Source organism: Dermacentor andersoni, chromosome 3 (assembly GCF_023375885.2).
Source record: "Dermacentor andersoni chromosome 3, qqDerAnde1_hic_scaffold, whole genome shotgun sequence".
In the NCBI taxonomy this organism is placed as follows: domain Eukaryota; kingdom Metazoa; phylum Arthropoda; class Arachnida; order Ixodida; family Ixodidae; genus Dermacentor; species Dermacentor andersoni.
In genome coordinates, this window is record NC_092816.1 from 89165342 (window position 1) to 89181420 (window position 16079).

The window sequence follows — 16079 nt, forward strand, 5'->3', positions numbered from 1 at the left end:
TTGCCAATGAGAGTTGACAGTTTCTTAAGCCACAACCCAAAGGGATAATAATAATAATATTTGGGGTTTTACGTGCCAAAACCACTTTCTGATTATGAGGCACGCCGTAGTGGAGGGCTCCGGAAATTTTGACCACCTGGAGTTCTTTAACGTGCACCTAAATCTAAGCACACGGGTGTTTTCGCATTTCGCCCCCATCGAAATGCGGCCGCCGCGGCCGCGATTCGATCCCGCGACCTCGTGCTCAGCAGCCCAACACCATAGCCACTGAGCAACCACGGCGGGTTACCCAAAGGGATGGGCTTACTCTCAAAAGTAAATGTATTGGAAAACCACCCTGTTTTCCCTCTTCCCACAGCTTCGTTTCCCTCTCCTATTTACACGTGGTCAGTGACGGCCTCGGCAAACACGCCAGGCACGCACGATTTATTGTGGCCATCTCGCACCTCAGCGGCGTTTCTAGCCAGCAGGGGGCTCGGGCGCTGGTGTCCCAACACCGCGTACCGCAGCCTCCCTCAAGGTCTTTCCTTGTAGAAAAATAATGACCGCTGGCGGCACCCGGACTCGGTGTTCTTAAAACGAAGTTCTCCGAACGCGGCCTCCGCATGCGCACCGCGCCCCTCTCTACGGCGCCCACTGCAACTTGTAACACGACACCAAGCGGGCTCTCCTCAGCGCTCAAAACAAGATGCACGTGGCTGCCGCCCGAATGCGTAGGGGCGTGAACCACCCCCCGCTCCGTACGCGCAACGCGTGGTCAACATTGCTAGTAGCTGCGTCTCTAACCAGCAGGGGACTCGGGAGCCGGCGCCACAACGTCGCGTATACCACCGTCCCACTCGAGGTTTGTCCGCGTGGCCCTATTATGACCATCGGCGGAATGTCAACACAGCGCGCGTAAGAGCAAGTTCTCCGAATCCGTTTTCCGCCTCCGCACTGCGCCCCCCCCCCCCCCCCCCCCCCGGCGCGCGCCTCGGCTCGTCACCCGACACCACGCGGGCCGTCCGACCCCTCAAAAACAGAAACGGTTGCTGCCCGACGCGCTGAGGGGTGGACGCCTCCCCATTCACAAAACACATGGGCAACTCGCGGCACTGCAAAAGTATGTACAAAACAATCATGCAGCCCTACACCGTCCATTCTGCATGCTCGAGAGATGAGCGGCCTAACAGCATTCGTTTGGATTCTGTAAGAAATGTTTGGACAGCGAATAAAACTAGCGGCTGAAGCTTGTATGATGGAACACCTGAGAATAAAACACAGCCAAATTCTAAAACTGGAAGAATGTACATTTTATATACCATCAAAAGGGATTTTCTTCGCATACCTGTTCTTCGATTGCTCAACTTGGGCAAAATTCCCATTGTACGAGCTCCTTTTGTATCAATATATTCAATATGCGGCTCCCAGTTAAGATTTCCGTTATAAATAACTCCAAGGTACTTGAGTGACTCTACTTGTGGGTTATCTTCGAGATGATAGTTAAGCGATATGTATATGGTCTTTAACGGGAAAAACAAGAATAGCACACTTATTAGCATTCAGGTTTAAGTGTAAGCTATCCAGCCAGCCTTCCAGTTCCCTTAGATACGACTGCAAAATTTCGTAAAGAGAGTATATGTCACTAGCCATATCAAAAAAGGCAATGTCATCAGCATAAACGTAGGTACTGACACCTGGGTGAATAGGGATTCTGCTCAGTAAAATATTAAATAGTACAGGTGAAACTACTAATCCCTGAGGCACACCTCTTGTTTTTCTTATAAGCCTACCTTCTTCGTCTTAAAACAGTGAATCGGCGGCATGAGAGAACGAAGTGGCCAGTTGTTTATTTCTAATCACAGAATAGCATAACGAGGACGACACCAGACCAGACGTGTATACGCGTACATATAATGGTGAATTCCACTGGTTGATCTGGAGCACGTTTTCTCGCTCCGTTGTAAAGAAATTGAATTCTACCGGTCAATTTAGTGCAAGTTTGCGTTATTCCACTGGTCGATAGCGATCAAGCGGCTCCGCGACGGAGCCATCCTCGTTGATCCGCCGAGCAGTGATGGATTTCACCGGAATACTGACAACGCATTGGCATCACTTCCAGATTGGTCGTGTAGCTTGTGTGTTTCAGCCTTTTTTCAGTAGTTTCAGTAGCTTTATTGACCGTACAAACTTGTAGACATAGGCACACTAAATAAATTAATAAGCAAGGTATGACGCGCGCACAAACAAACATAAACACATTTGACTCGATCAACGCGGAAACTGGCTTTCAAAACTCTGGCGCGAGGAAACGCGGCAGCAGCGCTCCATTCCATTCCATTATTTTTGATACGTGGCGATAGAGTGGGCGTAATTTTCAATGCTGTTGGGGTAGATGGGGTAGATGTGCGTAGATAACGTGCGAGGGACTTACTATGCCTACTTACACGTAATTTATACTTCAATGATGTCGCACTTAGTTAAACACAATATTCTAGCCTCTGGTCGGCATGGTTTTCGACAAGGTTTTTCATGTTCTACAAGTTAGTAGAATTCTTTCATGATCTGGCCTCGGCGGTAGACCAAACCAAAATAATAGACTGTATATTTCTAGATTTCAAAAAAGTCTTCGATTTGGTTGCAAATGATCTTCTGATCTCAAAACTGAGGACCTAAAAATTGAACAGTGTCATAGCTTGGAGTGCTGAATATCTTTGCACAAGACAGCAGCCTGTGGTTCTCAACGGTTCTTCTTCTGTATATGTTCCAGTGACCTCAGGTGTTCCTGAGGGATCTGTTTTGGGTCCCCTTTTGTTTTTTCTGTTTATTAATGACGTTGAAACTGACCTTACGTCTTCATTTAGAATGTTTGCGGATGACTGCGTGATATATAGAGTCAGAGATAACGCAAGTGATATTTCATCATTACAGACTAATTTAGACATTATAGCAACATGGCCCAATACATGGGAACTGTCACTGAATGTTCAAAAACGTGTTCACGTCCCCTTTTCAAGGAAGCACGCATTTCAGTCATGTACTTATACCTTGAGTAATGTGCCATTAAAAAAGGCTGACGAATACAAATATTTAGGAATTTTAATGACATCTGACTTAAGATGCAAAAGGCACATTACGCATACTAAGAATAAGGCAATAGGCTCATTGTGATTCCCGGGGCCTTAATTTTAGTCAATTACCGGATATATTAAAAGAGCAATTGTATTTCACTTATGTTCGTAGTTTACTTGCTTACGGTTATATTTGTTGGGATCCGTACACGGCTGATCTCACGGAACACCTTGAAAGAGCACAGAATAGGGCTGCTAGGTTTGTTCTTAATAATTATAGTAGAAAATTAAATATGACAAAGTACAATTAAATTATCGTGGCAAGCATTAAAAGACCAACGAAAAAATCTCAGGTTGAACATTTTTCACGCTGTTTATTATTGAAAAACAGGGATTGAGAGAGAAAGATACATCAAGTCGCCTATACTTATACGTCGATGAGACGCGAACATGCAGTGAAAGACCCCGAGTTCCCTTTTAGGGGCAGCGTCTTTAGGTATTCTTTTTTTCTTCGATCCATAAGAGAATGAAATGCTCTTTCGCCTGACATTGTTAATATTGAAAACAATTATGCGTTTTATCGCGCTTTATATATGTGATCATTTGTTTCTTCCTTTAATATGTAATCCCCCCTGATGTAATGCCCGTACGTGCGATGCAGGTATGTAATAAATAAATAAATAAATAAGTAAATAAACAAATAAGACGCCGCTACTCTCTTTGCCAATGGTACTCACTCTTACCGAAGTTACGGGGTTGAAGTTCTTTCTCTGGATGTTAGTGATACAACGTTGGTGATTGACCAAGTTTTTTTTCCTGCAACACGGGCAGCCCTTGTGTAGCCATGCTCCATGAACTTGGCCACACAGATTCATACCATTGTTCTATATGCCAGTCACTGGTCTTGCCGCCAACTAGAGCACACGTCGTCCCTCTACCGCTCCAAGTTTTGCAGCATGAATGGAGCACAGCGCGTCAGTGATAACCCAGTTGCGTTTCCGACAGCTGATCCCACAGTAGGAGGGTAGAAGCGGTAAAGGTTTCGCATTCGAGCGCTTTTGCACGCCTTCGCCTGAGGCAACGCGCGGCGCGGCACCGCTGGCGCCATCTCGCTCCTCTGGAGTGAACTGCTCCGCACAAGGGGGGGGGGGGGGGGGGTCTACACTCCTCGCACAACTCATTGGAGAAAAAGAAAGAAACGATAGCACAAGAAGGTTAGCAGCAGAAACCCGCTGTAAGCACACTTTCTGTATCGGCTTGTGGGGTGGGCGATCAAGTCGTGAGCTGTCAACAAAGGCAATGTTTGTAAACTGTGGTGCAAGGCGCTGTCATCTCGCCGATGCTGTTTAATCTCATCTTGATGGTACTCCCCGAAAAACTAAATCACATAGAGTCCCTGAATAGCACAATCTACGCGGACTATATTACTATCTGGACCTGTGATGGCAGCGACGGATCAATAGAACAACGACTTAAGACTGCAATTAACACAGTAAAGGAACACCTCATAGGAACAGGCCTCACATACTCTGCAGAGAAATCTTAACTACTCTTGTACCGCCCCACACTTAGGGGCAGGCCTCCCAAAGGACACGACAGAAACAAGGCTCATGAGGAAATCACGCTACACACCAAGAACGGGCGGAATATCCCAATCGTCAACCAGCGCAAGGTGCTGGGTCTAGTAATCGAGAATAAAGGCACGAATGGGGAAACCATAGTGTAGTTAGACACAAAGGTAACTAACACCATGAGATTAATCAAACAAATTACTAACGAGCACCAGGGTATGAAGGAAGAAAGTATCATACAACTGATACAATCATTCGTAATTAGTCAGATCACATACATAGCAGCCTTCCACAATTGGTTTGCAGCTGAAAAGACTAAAATTAACAACCTGATAAAAAAGGCATACAAACTAGCACTAGGGATTCCCATCAGTAGGAGCACGGATCTCTTGCTAAAGTTAGGACTCCACAACACACTGGACGAACTCATAGAAGCACAACAAACATCTCAGGCAGAACGACTAACCAAAACCAAAACGGAACGGCATATACTAAGCATACTAGGAAATAATTACCACAATCTACACGGGGAAAAGAGGACGATAACGAGAGAAATTCGTGACAAACTCCGAGTACCAAATATACCCAAGAACATGCATCCAGGTTACAACGACGGCAGACGCAAGAGTAGAGCAGAGAAAATGATCCGAAGCTTTGGGTCAGACGACAGAGCAACCTTCGTAGACGTGGCTGAATACCCACACAGAAATAGCTACGTAGCAGTAATCGTAGATCACACCCAAAAAACCCTTACAAGCGTATCAGTTAATACCAAATATTCCGAGGCAGCAGAGGAGGTAGCCATTGCACTAGCATTGGTCTCCACGAATGCTCAGTACATCATTAGCGATTCTCAAGCGGCCATTAGAAATTATGCAAAAGGTAGGATCTCTCCTGAGGCATGGCACATCATCAGAGTCAATGAAGCAAAATTCTCCAACGCAGAGAAGAACGGCAGGCAATTGCTCTGGTTCCCGGCGCATACGTCTCCAGGCATTTCCGCAATCAACCTCAACGAGGTAGCACACCGCGAAGCTCGAGGTCTTACTCGCCGAGCTGAGCAAAGAGTCACTTCCATTGGTCAAGAGAACGCGGAGAAGGAAATCTGGAGAGAACAAGATAGATTAACAAGATTTAGCGATGTTACCAAATTCTATCAAAATCGGAGGCGAATATTACCACCGCCTCACGCTAAACTCAACAGAGCTGAGTCCGTTACTTGGAGGCGATAACAAACAGAAACTTATACGAGTCCCGTGCAACTAAAAACTTTCTACCCCGATATATACAGGAGCGATATGTGCAAGCTATGCAAGTCTGTTAGAGCCACCCTTCAATACATGTTGTGGGGATGTGAAATATACCAAGATAAAATGGCAGCCTCCCCGGAAAATCTACGGGCGGGGTGGTCGGCCGTGCTGCTCAGCTCAGAACTCCAAGACCAACTTTGGGCCGTCCAGCGAGCCAAGGAAGCCGCACGAGCGCAGCAGCTCCCAGTGGCCATCTAGGCGGCCCCAGGCCCGGGGCTCCCAATCGTCGGATTGCAAATAAAGTTGTCACATCCCAAGAATATCTATTTCTGCTTATGCGGTTCCCTCATGGCTCATGTTCTGTCATGTCGCCGATTCACTCTTTTCAAAGCAATCTTGAACATAAGAATAACTATGTCTCCTTTGTGTGCTTCCGCCACCCGATTCTTAGTAAATTCCCCTTTGTGCATAGGTTAGTGCCACAGCAGATGAGCATCATCATTATCATAAGACGAATATGGTCCGAGCCATCTTCCTTCGTAGACCTGGCGCTCCCTGGTGGCGAAATGGCAGTTGGTGCCATCGTCCCTTGGATGTGGCAGACGTGGCACATCAGGAGCAGCCACAGAGTCTGACGCAGGTTTTCGAGCGGTGCTGCCCAGTTCTCCTCTCGCAGCTGTAAGGCATGGACGGGAAGATGTTAGCGAGCGTCATCATATGAGGTGAGGGCATGAGACATCTCCAGTGCGTGTGCATCGCGCTAGAATGCTGCCCGCGGTCCTGACTGAGAGGGAGACCTCATCGCCGCGCAGTGTGGTCGACGATCTCGCCTTTATTTTGCGCCTTCTTCGCACACTTGGCAGTGACTTGGCCGATCCTGTTTCCCTTGTAGTCTCGATGTCAAGAGTTAGCCGCATACGGTTTGCTCCACCATGAAGCATTTCCTGATCTATTAAAACCAAGTGGCGTGTTAAATCTGCGTTTATTTGTCGGCATGAGTTTCATTGAATCACTCGAAAAAAATTATGCTGCCTATGCCTGAGAGAGGCCGTTTTGCATCCAAAAACTCTCCTCCACAGCCTATAGAAGAAAAAAATGTTCAATTATTTTAATTATTTAAAAACAGTTAACAATATAATGTCTAGGAAGAATGCTTTCCTCCTTGTGATGTGAACATGTGTATCGGAACTAATACACGACGCACATATTTAGTAAAATTTTCTGAAAGCCTTCGTGCTCGTCCTTCCTTCCTGACAGGACAACACTTAGTAGGAGAAATGAAATCGGTGGACGAGAGCGCCTGGTTGTTAAATGAGGCCTGCGGAGGACCAATCTTAATTAATCATGCGGATCCATTAATGCACCATGACATTGTGTTTAAACAGCTGCTATCATTTTGAATTATTTACCTGCTCATTGTCAGTCCTTCTTGTGGGTGCGATACGTATGGTGCGAAAGGTATTCCTTCATTTTTGTCGCAGGGCTCGACGTTTGCCAACTGGGAGACACAACGAGCATCTTGCGCCTTAGCTAGATATTAAAAACATCCAATATTCAATCGATGAACACGGCATAATTAGAGTATCGGTATTTAGCGACAAGCCTCTACGTTTCCTTGAACGAGAGCCCTCTGACGCAGCGCGGGCATCACCTGAAACGAAAGGCTTTGTATAAGCTGTGTTCCATAAGTGGGTATAAGGTTGGTCGGCTTGTTTCCCTCGAGAACCTGTTGCCACAGCTCTTCGAATGCGTGCAGCGATGTCAACCTGCGGCAAGACCAAGCTCCGCGTCGCATATTGTGCCTTCCTCACCGCAAACGTCCTGTTCGTGCTGTCTAATGTGGCCTATTTACAGACACCTCGAACGGACGTGAAACCCTGTGCGCTTGTTGTTGCCAATCAATCGCGACGAAATATTTCGGACATTTGTGCCACGATTCCACCAAAGCCCATGAAAAATGCGCAAAGTGTCGCCAAGCCTCAACTCCTGATCACGAAGCCCCGACAGTCGAAGCGAACCGCCAGCCGCGCACCGAATGCAGCGAATCTCGATCGGATCAACAGTGACACTGCCGACGGCAGGAAGATCATCTCGTCGCCAAACAAGAACATGCCACCCAAGTACATAGCGCAAAAGGACTTCGTACTCTCCGACCTTTCGGTGCCGTTTGACGAGAGCGTCACCCTCACGACGCATGCGACTCACGAGTTCCTGCAGCACGTTCCGGTGCTGTGCTCCCGATGGCAAGGGCCCGTCTCGGTGGCCGTGTACGCGCCGGGAACCGACTACGCGGTGGCGCTGGACAAGATCGCCTTCCTGCGCCACTGCGACGACCCGTGCGTGAGCGCGAACGTGTCGTGGCACGTGGTGTTTGACAAAGCGCACGCGCCGCCGAAGGCAGTGAAGGTCAAGACTTCTTCTTCGGCGGCGTTTCTCCGGTCGTGGAACGGTTCGTGTGCCTCGGACGTGATGCGGCGCGAGTACGCGCAGTTCCGCAAGGCGCACAAGATGACCTACCCGATCAACGTGCTCCGGAACCTTGCGCGGCGCCGGGTCCGCACGCGTTACATTCTCGCATCGGACATCGAGCTGTACCCGAGCGCCAACGTGATTCCGCGCTTCCTGAGCCTGGTCACCGAGCGCCGGCGTCGCAACGCCACCGAAGCGGGGGGGCCCCAGGTGTTCGTGCTGCCCGTCTTCGAGGTGGAGGCCAAGCAGCGGCCGCCCCTGACCAAGCGAGTCCTGGTCGAGATGCTGCGCAACAATACGGCCATCTTCTTCCACAAGTGGGTCTGCGACGAGTGCCAGAAGTTCCCCAAGCGAGAGGAGTGGGTGAACTACGTTCCAGCCGACGAGAACCAGCTGGGCATTTTCACCACGACCAAGCGCGACCGCTCCAATGACCTCTGGGAGCCCATCCATATCGGTACCAACGACGATCCCTTCTACGCCGAAGAGCTCACCTGGGAGGGCAGGAAGGACAAAATGGCGCAGGTATGGGAGACGTAGCGTTGTCAGTGGTGCGCGCGGATGACGACCGATCGAATTTCGCGGTGACGTTACCATGCCACTTGAAGTTCGCAAGGTTATAAGGTCTAAGATAAAACAATATTCGCCTTGTTCTAAGTTTCTGGCCTGTGTAGAATGTTTTGCTAATGTGACGATTAACCTACGGCCTTTCAGCTACTATTTAATATGGTAGGTTGGCATTGCATTCCCAGCTGTCAGGAGCGCCAGTGTTTACAAATCGATGGTCGTGGATGAAAATTCGTCATGACACTCGTCTACAGTGTGGCAATCGAAAGTAGCAAACGTAGCCTGTCTGAAAGGTTTCCCGTGTTTCCACGCACCGAAACTAGGAAAAATCCTAAAGCAAAGAAGGGCTCGTGTTTCTCTCCACCAAATGACTTTGTCGCAGGAGTTTTTCTTGCTACATTCTACACTGACAACTACAGCGACGATAGCTAATAGCTAATTGCAGGTTACTGCGAACTCGTTACTGTGCGCTAAACCTGGCATCAATTCGCGCAATATTGATTGCAAAAAGTATTTGAAGTGGCACACTCGGTGCTCTATATTGTCGCCGTAAAATTCCTTTGACGATCTTTTGTTCTTGTTGTCATTGTTCATTCAAAAGATCGCATGTACCCACTCACAATGGGGGATGGGCGAGGAATCGGGTAGGTTTACTCCTCTAGGCATCTACTTCTTTGACACGGTTTATAGAGCGATCTAAATGCAAAGACGACAAGGTATGCCACAGCACGTGCCCTGCGATTCTTTTCCCCTTGTGCAGCTTTTGTGAAAACTTGACAAACCGCTTTGGCACAGCATGGAATCCAAGCCTGTATAAAGTGGAAGTTATACGTCAACATTAGCTTGTCGCGTTATCGACGATGTTTCCCTCTTGAAGAACGCAAGCTAAATTTACTCACTCTAAGGAACGTTGACGTGACGGTGAAGAAATGCGGTTCCATACTGCGTCGTTTAAGGAGAAGAGAAAGTTGGCGATACGTTTTGGAAACGGAACCCGAACGTCTGGTCTCTGTCATCCGAACCGAGGTTATATATATATAACCTCCTTGCTTGCCCCAATAGCTTGCGGTTCTGTTCCTCCCCGCCCAATCCACGCCGTGCAGCGACAGCTACGCGTCGCGTCACCTTACCAGAACCAGAATAAGAAGCTGCTTCCATGTACGCCTCTGATCGCGGGAACGCCGACGGAGCAGAAGCCGTGGAAGCTCCACGCAAGGATCAGTGCTGCAAAATTGGAAAGCCCCCCTCCCCATCCTCGCTCCTGAGAAAAGAGAGAGGCTCTCGTTATTTATCGGCATACACGATTCGCTGCAGAGTATAGTGAAAGAGAGAAGGGTGCCAGGCGAGTGCCGAGATGTGCAGTCGGCTTCAGAAGTTTACGGGGCGCAAATAGAAATCTGGGGTGGTATTCTCGGGTGTGATATTTATGGTGGCGCCCGAGAGCTACTGGCGTTACTGAACGGTAATGGCGTTAATTACTGAGCGCTACTGTCGCTGTGCCAAGCTCGCTATCTTCGCATTGTGTCAAGAGCGCTGTCTGCCGTATGCATCGACGTGTACATTGCCGAGCGTCGCGAATGCACCCGAAATGTGAAACTACCTCCAAAATTGTTGGCCCGAGAATACCGCCCTTGACTAGTAGGCTGCGCGCCTAGCTGTAGGCTTATCCAACTTTCCTTCGTTTTTTTTTTGTTTGTTTTTATTCACAACCCATGACTTGTAATCTTTCGACGACATTTGCAAGCGAAACCGCACAAGCTGCTAGCAGGAGGAGTACGTTCGTTTGGACTTTGTTCACCAACTCCCACTTGTCCGCAGAGCCTTAGGATAAGCCAGTTGCGTGTGACTTTATTTGTGGAGTGTCCTTTGCTTCACAGAGCAGCTTTATCAAAAGCGGTAACCCTCCCGCCTACCTTTCTTTTTTTCTTTTCTACCAGAGCTACGAAATGTGCCTACGTGGCTACGACTTTCACATCCTGGACAATGCTTTCCTGGTGCACGCACCCGGTATTAAACACGCATCTGGCAGGGACGACAAGCGCATAGTTCATTTTGTGCGAAAGAACAATGCGCGCCATGCGCGCGCCGCGAAACGCCTCCGGTCCCGGTACCAAGCGCTTGTCAAGGACTGTTAGCAACCCTGTCCGGTACGTGTATGTATTTTCGTGCTTGCGTGCCTGTGAGTACTTGAGAACTCCTGCAGCACATAGAAATGTGTATAATCTATGTTATAAAGCGCCTCTATATTATGTGTTATATAAAGCAGTTGTAATGGCTGCACCCTGCGTGTCCTAGTTTTCTTGATTACGCAGTACAGACTCATATACCAACACTTTCTAAACAACAGAAGCACCTGTGCTCTCTAATTATGGCGTCATCGGAGAAAGCCGGCGCTTCCTATATACACGTAGTGCACCGCCTATACAGGCGCCACTGATGGAATACCGAGCGGGTGCTTTCGAAAGTACGCTCGGGATATAGTAGCAGAGGACAGCTTTCTGCAGCAAGGAATGACTGAAGTTCGCGGCTGCGAGTTTTATTTTTTTCGGGTGCCAGACCACTGCTTCAGCTCTGACAGCTGCAGGAAAGGTGCAGTTCTCTATGAGAGTGGATATGTACAGGATCTTACGTGCCAGGCGCATTTCGCAGACAAGCGCGACGAAGCCCAGTTATACGAACTGGAGCTCGTGTTAAGTAGCAGCGTTGTTCACTCGCCGACTAAAACCCCTCAATCTCCCAAAGTAGCGCCATTCGCTTCCCTCCTCCTCCGCTCGGCGCGGCCTCGACGGTGGCGCCGCCGGTGGTGGGCCTGCTGTAGCAGACGACGGCTAACACGCTACGGGAGGAAATCCGCAGAAAAGTTCGTTCGAGCCCTGCGGAGCAGTTTTTTCAATCGAGATCTTTCTTCGTCAGTCGGTAACTGGCCTTTAGAATTTCGTGTTAGAATTGCGAAGGAAATAGAGAAAATGACCATTATTCAAGGAGTATTTAAGGCGTAAAGCGCGCGACGTTGAGAGTTCGTATTGCTGAAACACGACGCAAGCACGCGGTGTACTCAAACACGCGCGTAATTACCAAAGTTTCAGGTGTTGACAGCGTGAAAGTATGTGTACGTGGTTTCGTAGGTTCATTCACGTACCTGCAGGACACTTTTTTTCGGTCACGAGATTCCGGCTGTGTGCGGTCAGCAATGCTTGGCAACAGGGCCGTTTTTTCATTGCGGGGTGCTTTGGTAACCGTGACGATATATTGTTTTTTTTCTTTACAAGTACTGCTCCAGGAGGGCACATGTAATGGCTAACAGAGGCCTCTGAAGAGCACGTAACATTACACTAATGCAGGCGTCGCAGGGAGTGTTCGCATACAAAATTGGCTGCCCGCGATCTTATACCCCCTTGGCATGCACAGGCTTCGGCGAGCCCCATCCAGCGCTGGTTCTAGCTTTGGTGTTCCCGTTGCCGCTTTGGTGCCCTGGAGGCGCCGTCAATAATACGAAATAATGACAAGTTGTTACACTAGTAAATAAAATTTATTGAAGAAATACAATCGCGCCGAGGCGCCAACTTCTAAAGCAGCGCTAGCGCGCGGGTATTATGAAACGCCAACGAGGAACTTACCGGCCCACGTACGACTCTACGATCAAAGTGCACGTTAAACATCCCCAGGCGAGCTAGATAAAGTTATCCGGAACCATCCACTACGACCTCCATCCTAGCTTTAGTCGCTTCGGAACGTTAAAAACATTAATCACCACAAACCAAATCTATACATGCGGGCGTACATTCGAAGCTAAAAGACTGCATCGTAAGTCATAGTCAGCCTTGCAATAGCGTCGAGATTGTGCTAACTTCTGGTGGAGCTCAAAACACACCCTGAATAAAGTCGCTTTTATGTCACAGGCCAGCTGCAGATGCGTGCATTTCACCGCAAGACGATACTACATGAAACAAAGAGAGCACATTCGAAAAAAGAAAGTCAAACGACGCGCTAAAAACCACGCAGAGCATGAACACCCACTTTTTCGAAGCGGAAGGCGTGAACTAGGCTCAAAATAAGAGGTTGTGAGTAGCCGTGGCCCTTACTTCACTAAGCCGTGCGTTCTTTGCCACTTCCTCGAAGTCAGCCCGCCCGATCCTGCGAATCCACACTTCTTTTTGCGTTGCGCCCGCCGGACGGCAAAGCAAAAAGCTTTTTGCCCTCGCTGTGTCTGTTGCGGCAACCGAAGGCGCAGCAGCATGGCATCGCAATTAAGTTCTCGGCCCTGCACATTCTATTACACTATCGCACTCCGTCAGTCCGCCTGCCGTACTTTCGTCGCGCAGGCCCAAGAATGGAGGTCGGCGCGCGCTGGAAAGAAAAAATATACAAAAGCGCGGCGCCCGCTTCCACGTGACACAGATTGGCCAATGGGGGAGCGGAGGAGGCTGGGGCGACAGGAGACGTGGAGGAGGACGCGCCAGGGTGAGCGGGGTGGCGGAAAGATCTAAGAATGGCGCTACTTTTGGAAAATTGAGGGGCTTTATCGCCGACCCTACACTTGCGCCATGTCTCGTAATATGCTGCAACCACAACGACTGCCCCCAGCGCTTAGCCACGGGGCGAAGCGGGATTACAGGAGACGCGAGATCCATGCGGGGTAAACAACGTCAGGGGACGCGTTTGAGTCGAGCATCGTATATTATGAGCTGACAAGCGCAGAGCATACAATGCGCGCCAACGATCGTATTTGCAAAGAATTCCATAGCTACGCGCCACGGAACGGCCTGAAATTTCAATCCGAATGCCGCTTCCCTCTTCATTCGCGGCCAATCCGCCCAGAGAGGGACGGGGACGTAGTCGGGCTCCAGCGCCTACGTAATCGTGTCCGCATTGTGACGTTGCTTGTGGTGACACGTTACTTCGAGAACTATTCGAGGCAACATCTGTTATCTGTGCGATCTGTTGCTTGAATGGACGAATTGAAGTTTAGAGAAATAATAAAACGCACAAACTGTGTGTCTGCGTGGTTTTGCTTTTGTTTACTTCGCCCTGAAACAAGAGAGATGTACTTCAGCTTCGTCTGCTTGTTCCCACGGTCGTGCGGTCACGTGCGCAGCTACCGAAACTATGCCATCTTCTACATAGTTCCAGCGCGTGATCACGCTCTGCGATCCGCTTGTTATGCCTCAGTATTCGTGTAGCACTGAATTATACCGCTAGTCATGTTTCCCTGTGCACAGCGCGCAAAATCGTGCGCTGCGCGAACGAGGCAACAGCTCTCGCGCGACGCCGTCGGCGAAAATGCGCAGCGCAGAAAAAAAAAAAGAAACATCTAGGGGAAAAAATGAAGGCGGGGCCTGACGTATGCGTCACGTGATCCTCGAGGTCTGGTATGGGAGAACGCATGGAAGGAATTTCGCTTGCGAAGGTTAGACGGGGCGAGTAGAGAGAGAGTCTTGCTTGGCAGTAGAGCCCGCCTGCTGAAATCATGGGTTCGCGGCACTGAAATAATTATAGCTCGGCTATTCATGAGCCCATTTGAAAAATTATTGCGGCAGAACACTTCCTAGAGGACACGTAACAACCAGCGTATAACCAAAATTTCCTATGGGGCCTGGTGAGGGGCCCTTTAAGGTGCTATGACTTCCCTAATTTCACACGAATTTTTCAGGGAAAATGAAACAGCAATACCTATAGCGTGTGTCCCAACTACCGCTAGCCAAACTGTTCAAGGAAAAAAAGATTTGACAACACGTTTAAAGATACAATTATAAGACATATGATGTTCAGTAGTCAGCGTTCTGACAACCGGATACCGTAGTTTTTAAAATCTTATGGTACGCCGTGTTTTTAACCATTTAATTCATTGAACAGCTTGGCTAACGTTAGCTGGGACGTCCTACATAGCAGCTAACAGCAATCTTCGCGGTCAGGTACCTTTTTTTATGACACATTTTTCAAACAACGGCAATATCCAAGGTGGCCTCGAATGAAAAGGATAAAGCTGTTAAAGAAGGATTTGCCTATAATCATTCCGATTAAACAGCGGGATTTAGGCCTGTTACAAACAAGGCGAGGTGAAACCTGGAGCAAATCAGCAACAGTTCTATATATATGAAACAACCAGCAACAGTTCAACATGCAGGAAGCCACGCATAAAATAGACGCAAAAACATGAACCGAGTGACAGTTGGCGCACTGATTGAGGAGGCCGTATAAAACCAACAATATCAGTCGTCGCAGCTGCTGGGAAGGGTTCGGATGTCGCTTCTCCAAAGATCACCAGCCCCCGCGGGCCGATCGTAACAACGCGCAGTCCTGTTATGTATAAGTTTAGGCCATGGTCGGTGTTTGGACAATGACGCCGATAGAAAACAGTTGGCCATCTGGCACCGCCCTGCTTTATCCACTAACACTTAACTGTTGCAGCGCGATATAGCACAATGGGCCTAAACACGCTCTGTGTATTTGGTTAATATTAGAGGTGGGCATATATCAACATTTTCGAGAACAAATTGAATACGATCGAATAGCAAATATAGAATATGGAATAGAATATCGTATATTCAAACGCAGACTCGTATATTTTCAGCAGGAATATTTATATTGGTATAGTTAGTAACCAACCTCAGTATACGGTAGCCGAAAAGAAGTATCATCTGTTTTATCAGTCTTTCATACACGCTTTCTCCTTTCCTAGTATACGGTAGCCGACAAGAAGTATCTGTCTGATAAGTCATTCTACAGACTTCCTTTTTTCCCAGTATATGGGTAGCCGACCAGAAGTACCATCTGTTTGATCAGTTTTTCATACACACGTTCTCTTCTCCCAGTATACATGGTAACCGACAAGAGTCATTTTCATTCATCTGGCATCAACGAGAGCTCATGGCTCTCCAGCATGTTTACCTTTTTGTGCACGTTCAACGCACTTCTTATGTCAGCGTCCATGACGTGCTCCTTTAATGGTTTTATATTTGTTTATAAGCGATGACGAAACCAATGACTGCGATGTTGTCGCAGCGTTGTGGAGTAGACACAAAATAAAGAAACCCAGCAGTCGTTCTGACGCGTTCGAACGGACTCCATGGAAGTCTGCCGTTCATTCATATCACACCGATAAGAAATCTGAGGCAGTCAGTGTGCTTCCACTTCCGCTAGTATACAAAAAAAAAATACTGAAAAGGTTCTGA

At 48.4% G+C, this 16079-nt stretch overlaps 1 protein-coding gene across 1 annotated transcript; it reads left to right on the forward strand.

Annotated features, from left to right (window-relative positions):
• Positions 1-7588: 7588 nt before the first annotated feature.
• On the forward strand, positions 7589-11187 carry LOC126540778 (beta-1,4-glucuronyltransferase 1-like). The gene is made up of 2 exons (XM_050187627.2): positions 7589-8865; positions 10845-11187. The coding sequence occupies exons 1-2, from the start codon at positions 7618-7620 to the stop codon at positions 11040-11042; spliced, it is 1446 nt and encodes a 481-aa protein (XP_050043584.2). The 5' UTR covers positions 7589-7617; the 3' UTR covers positions 11043-11187.
• The last annotated feature ends 4892 nt before the right edge of the window (positions 11188-16079 follow it).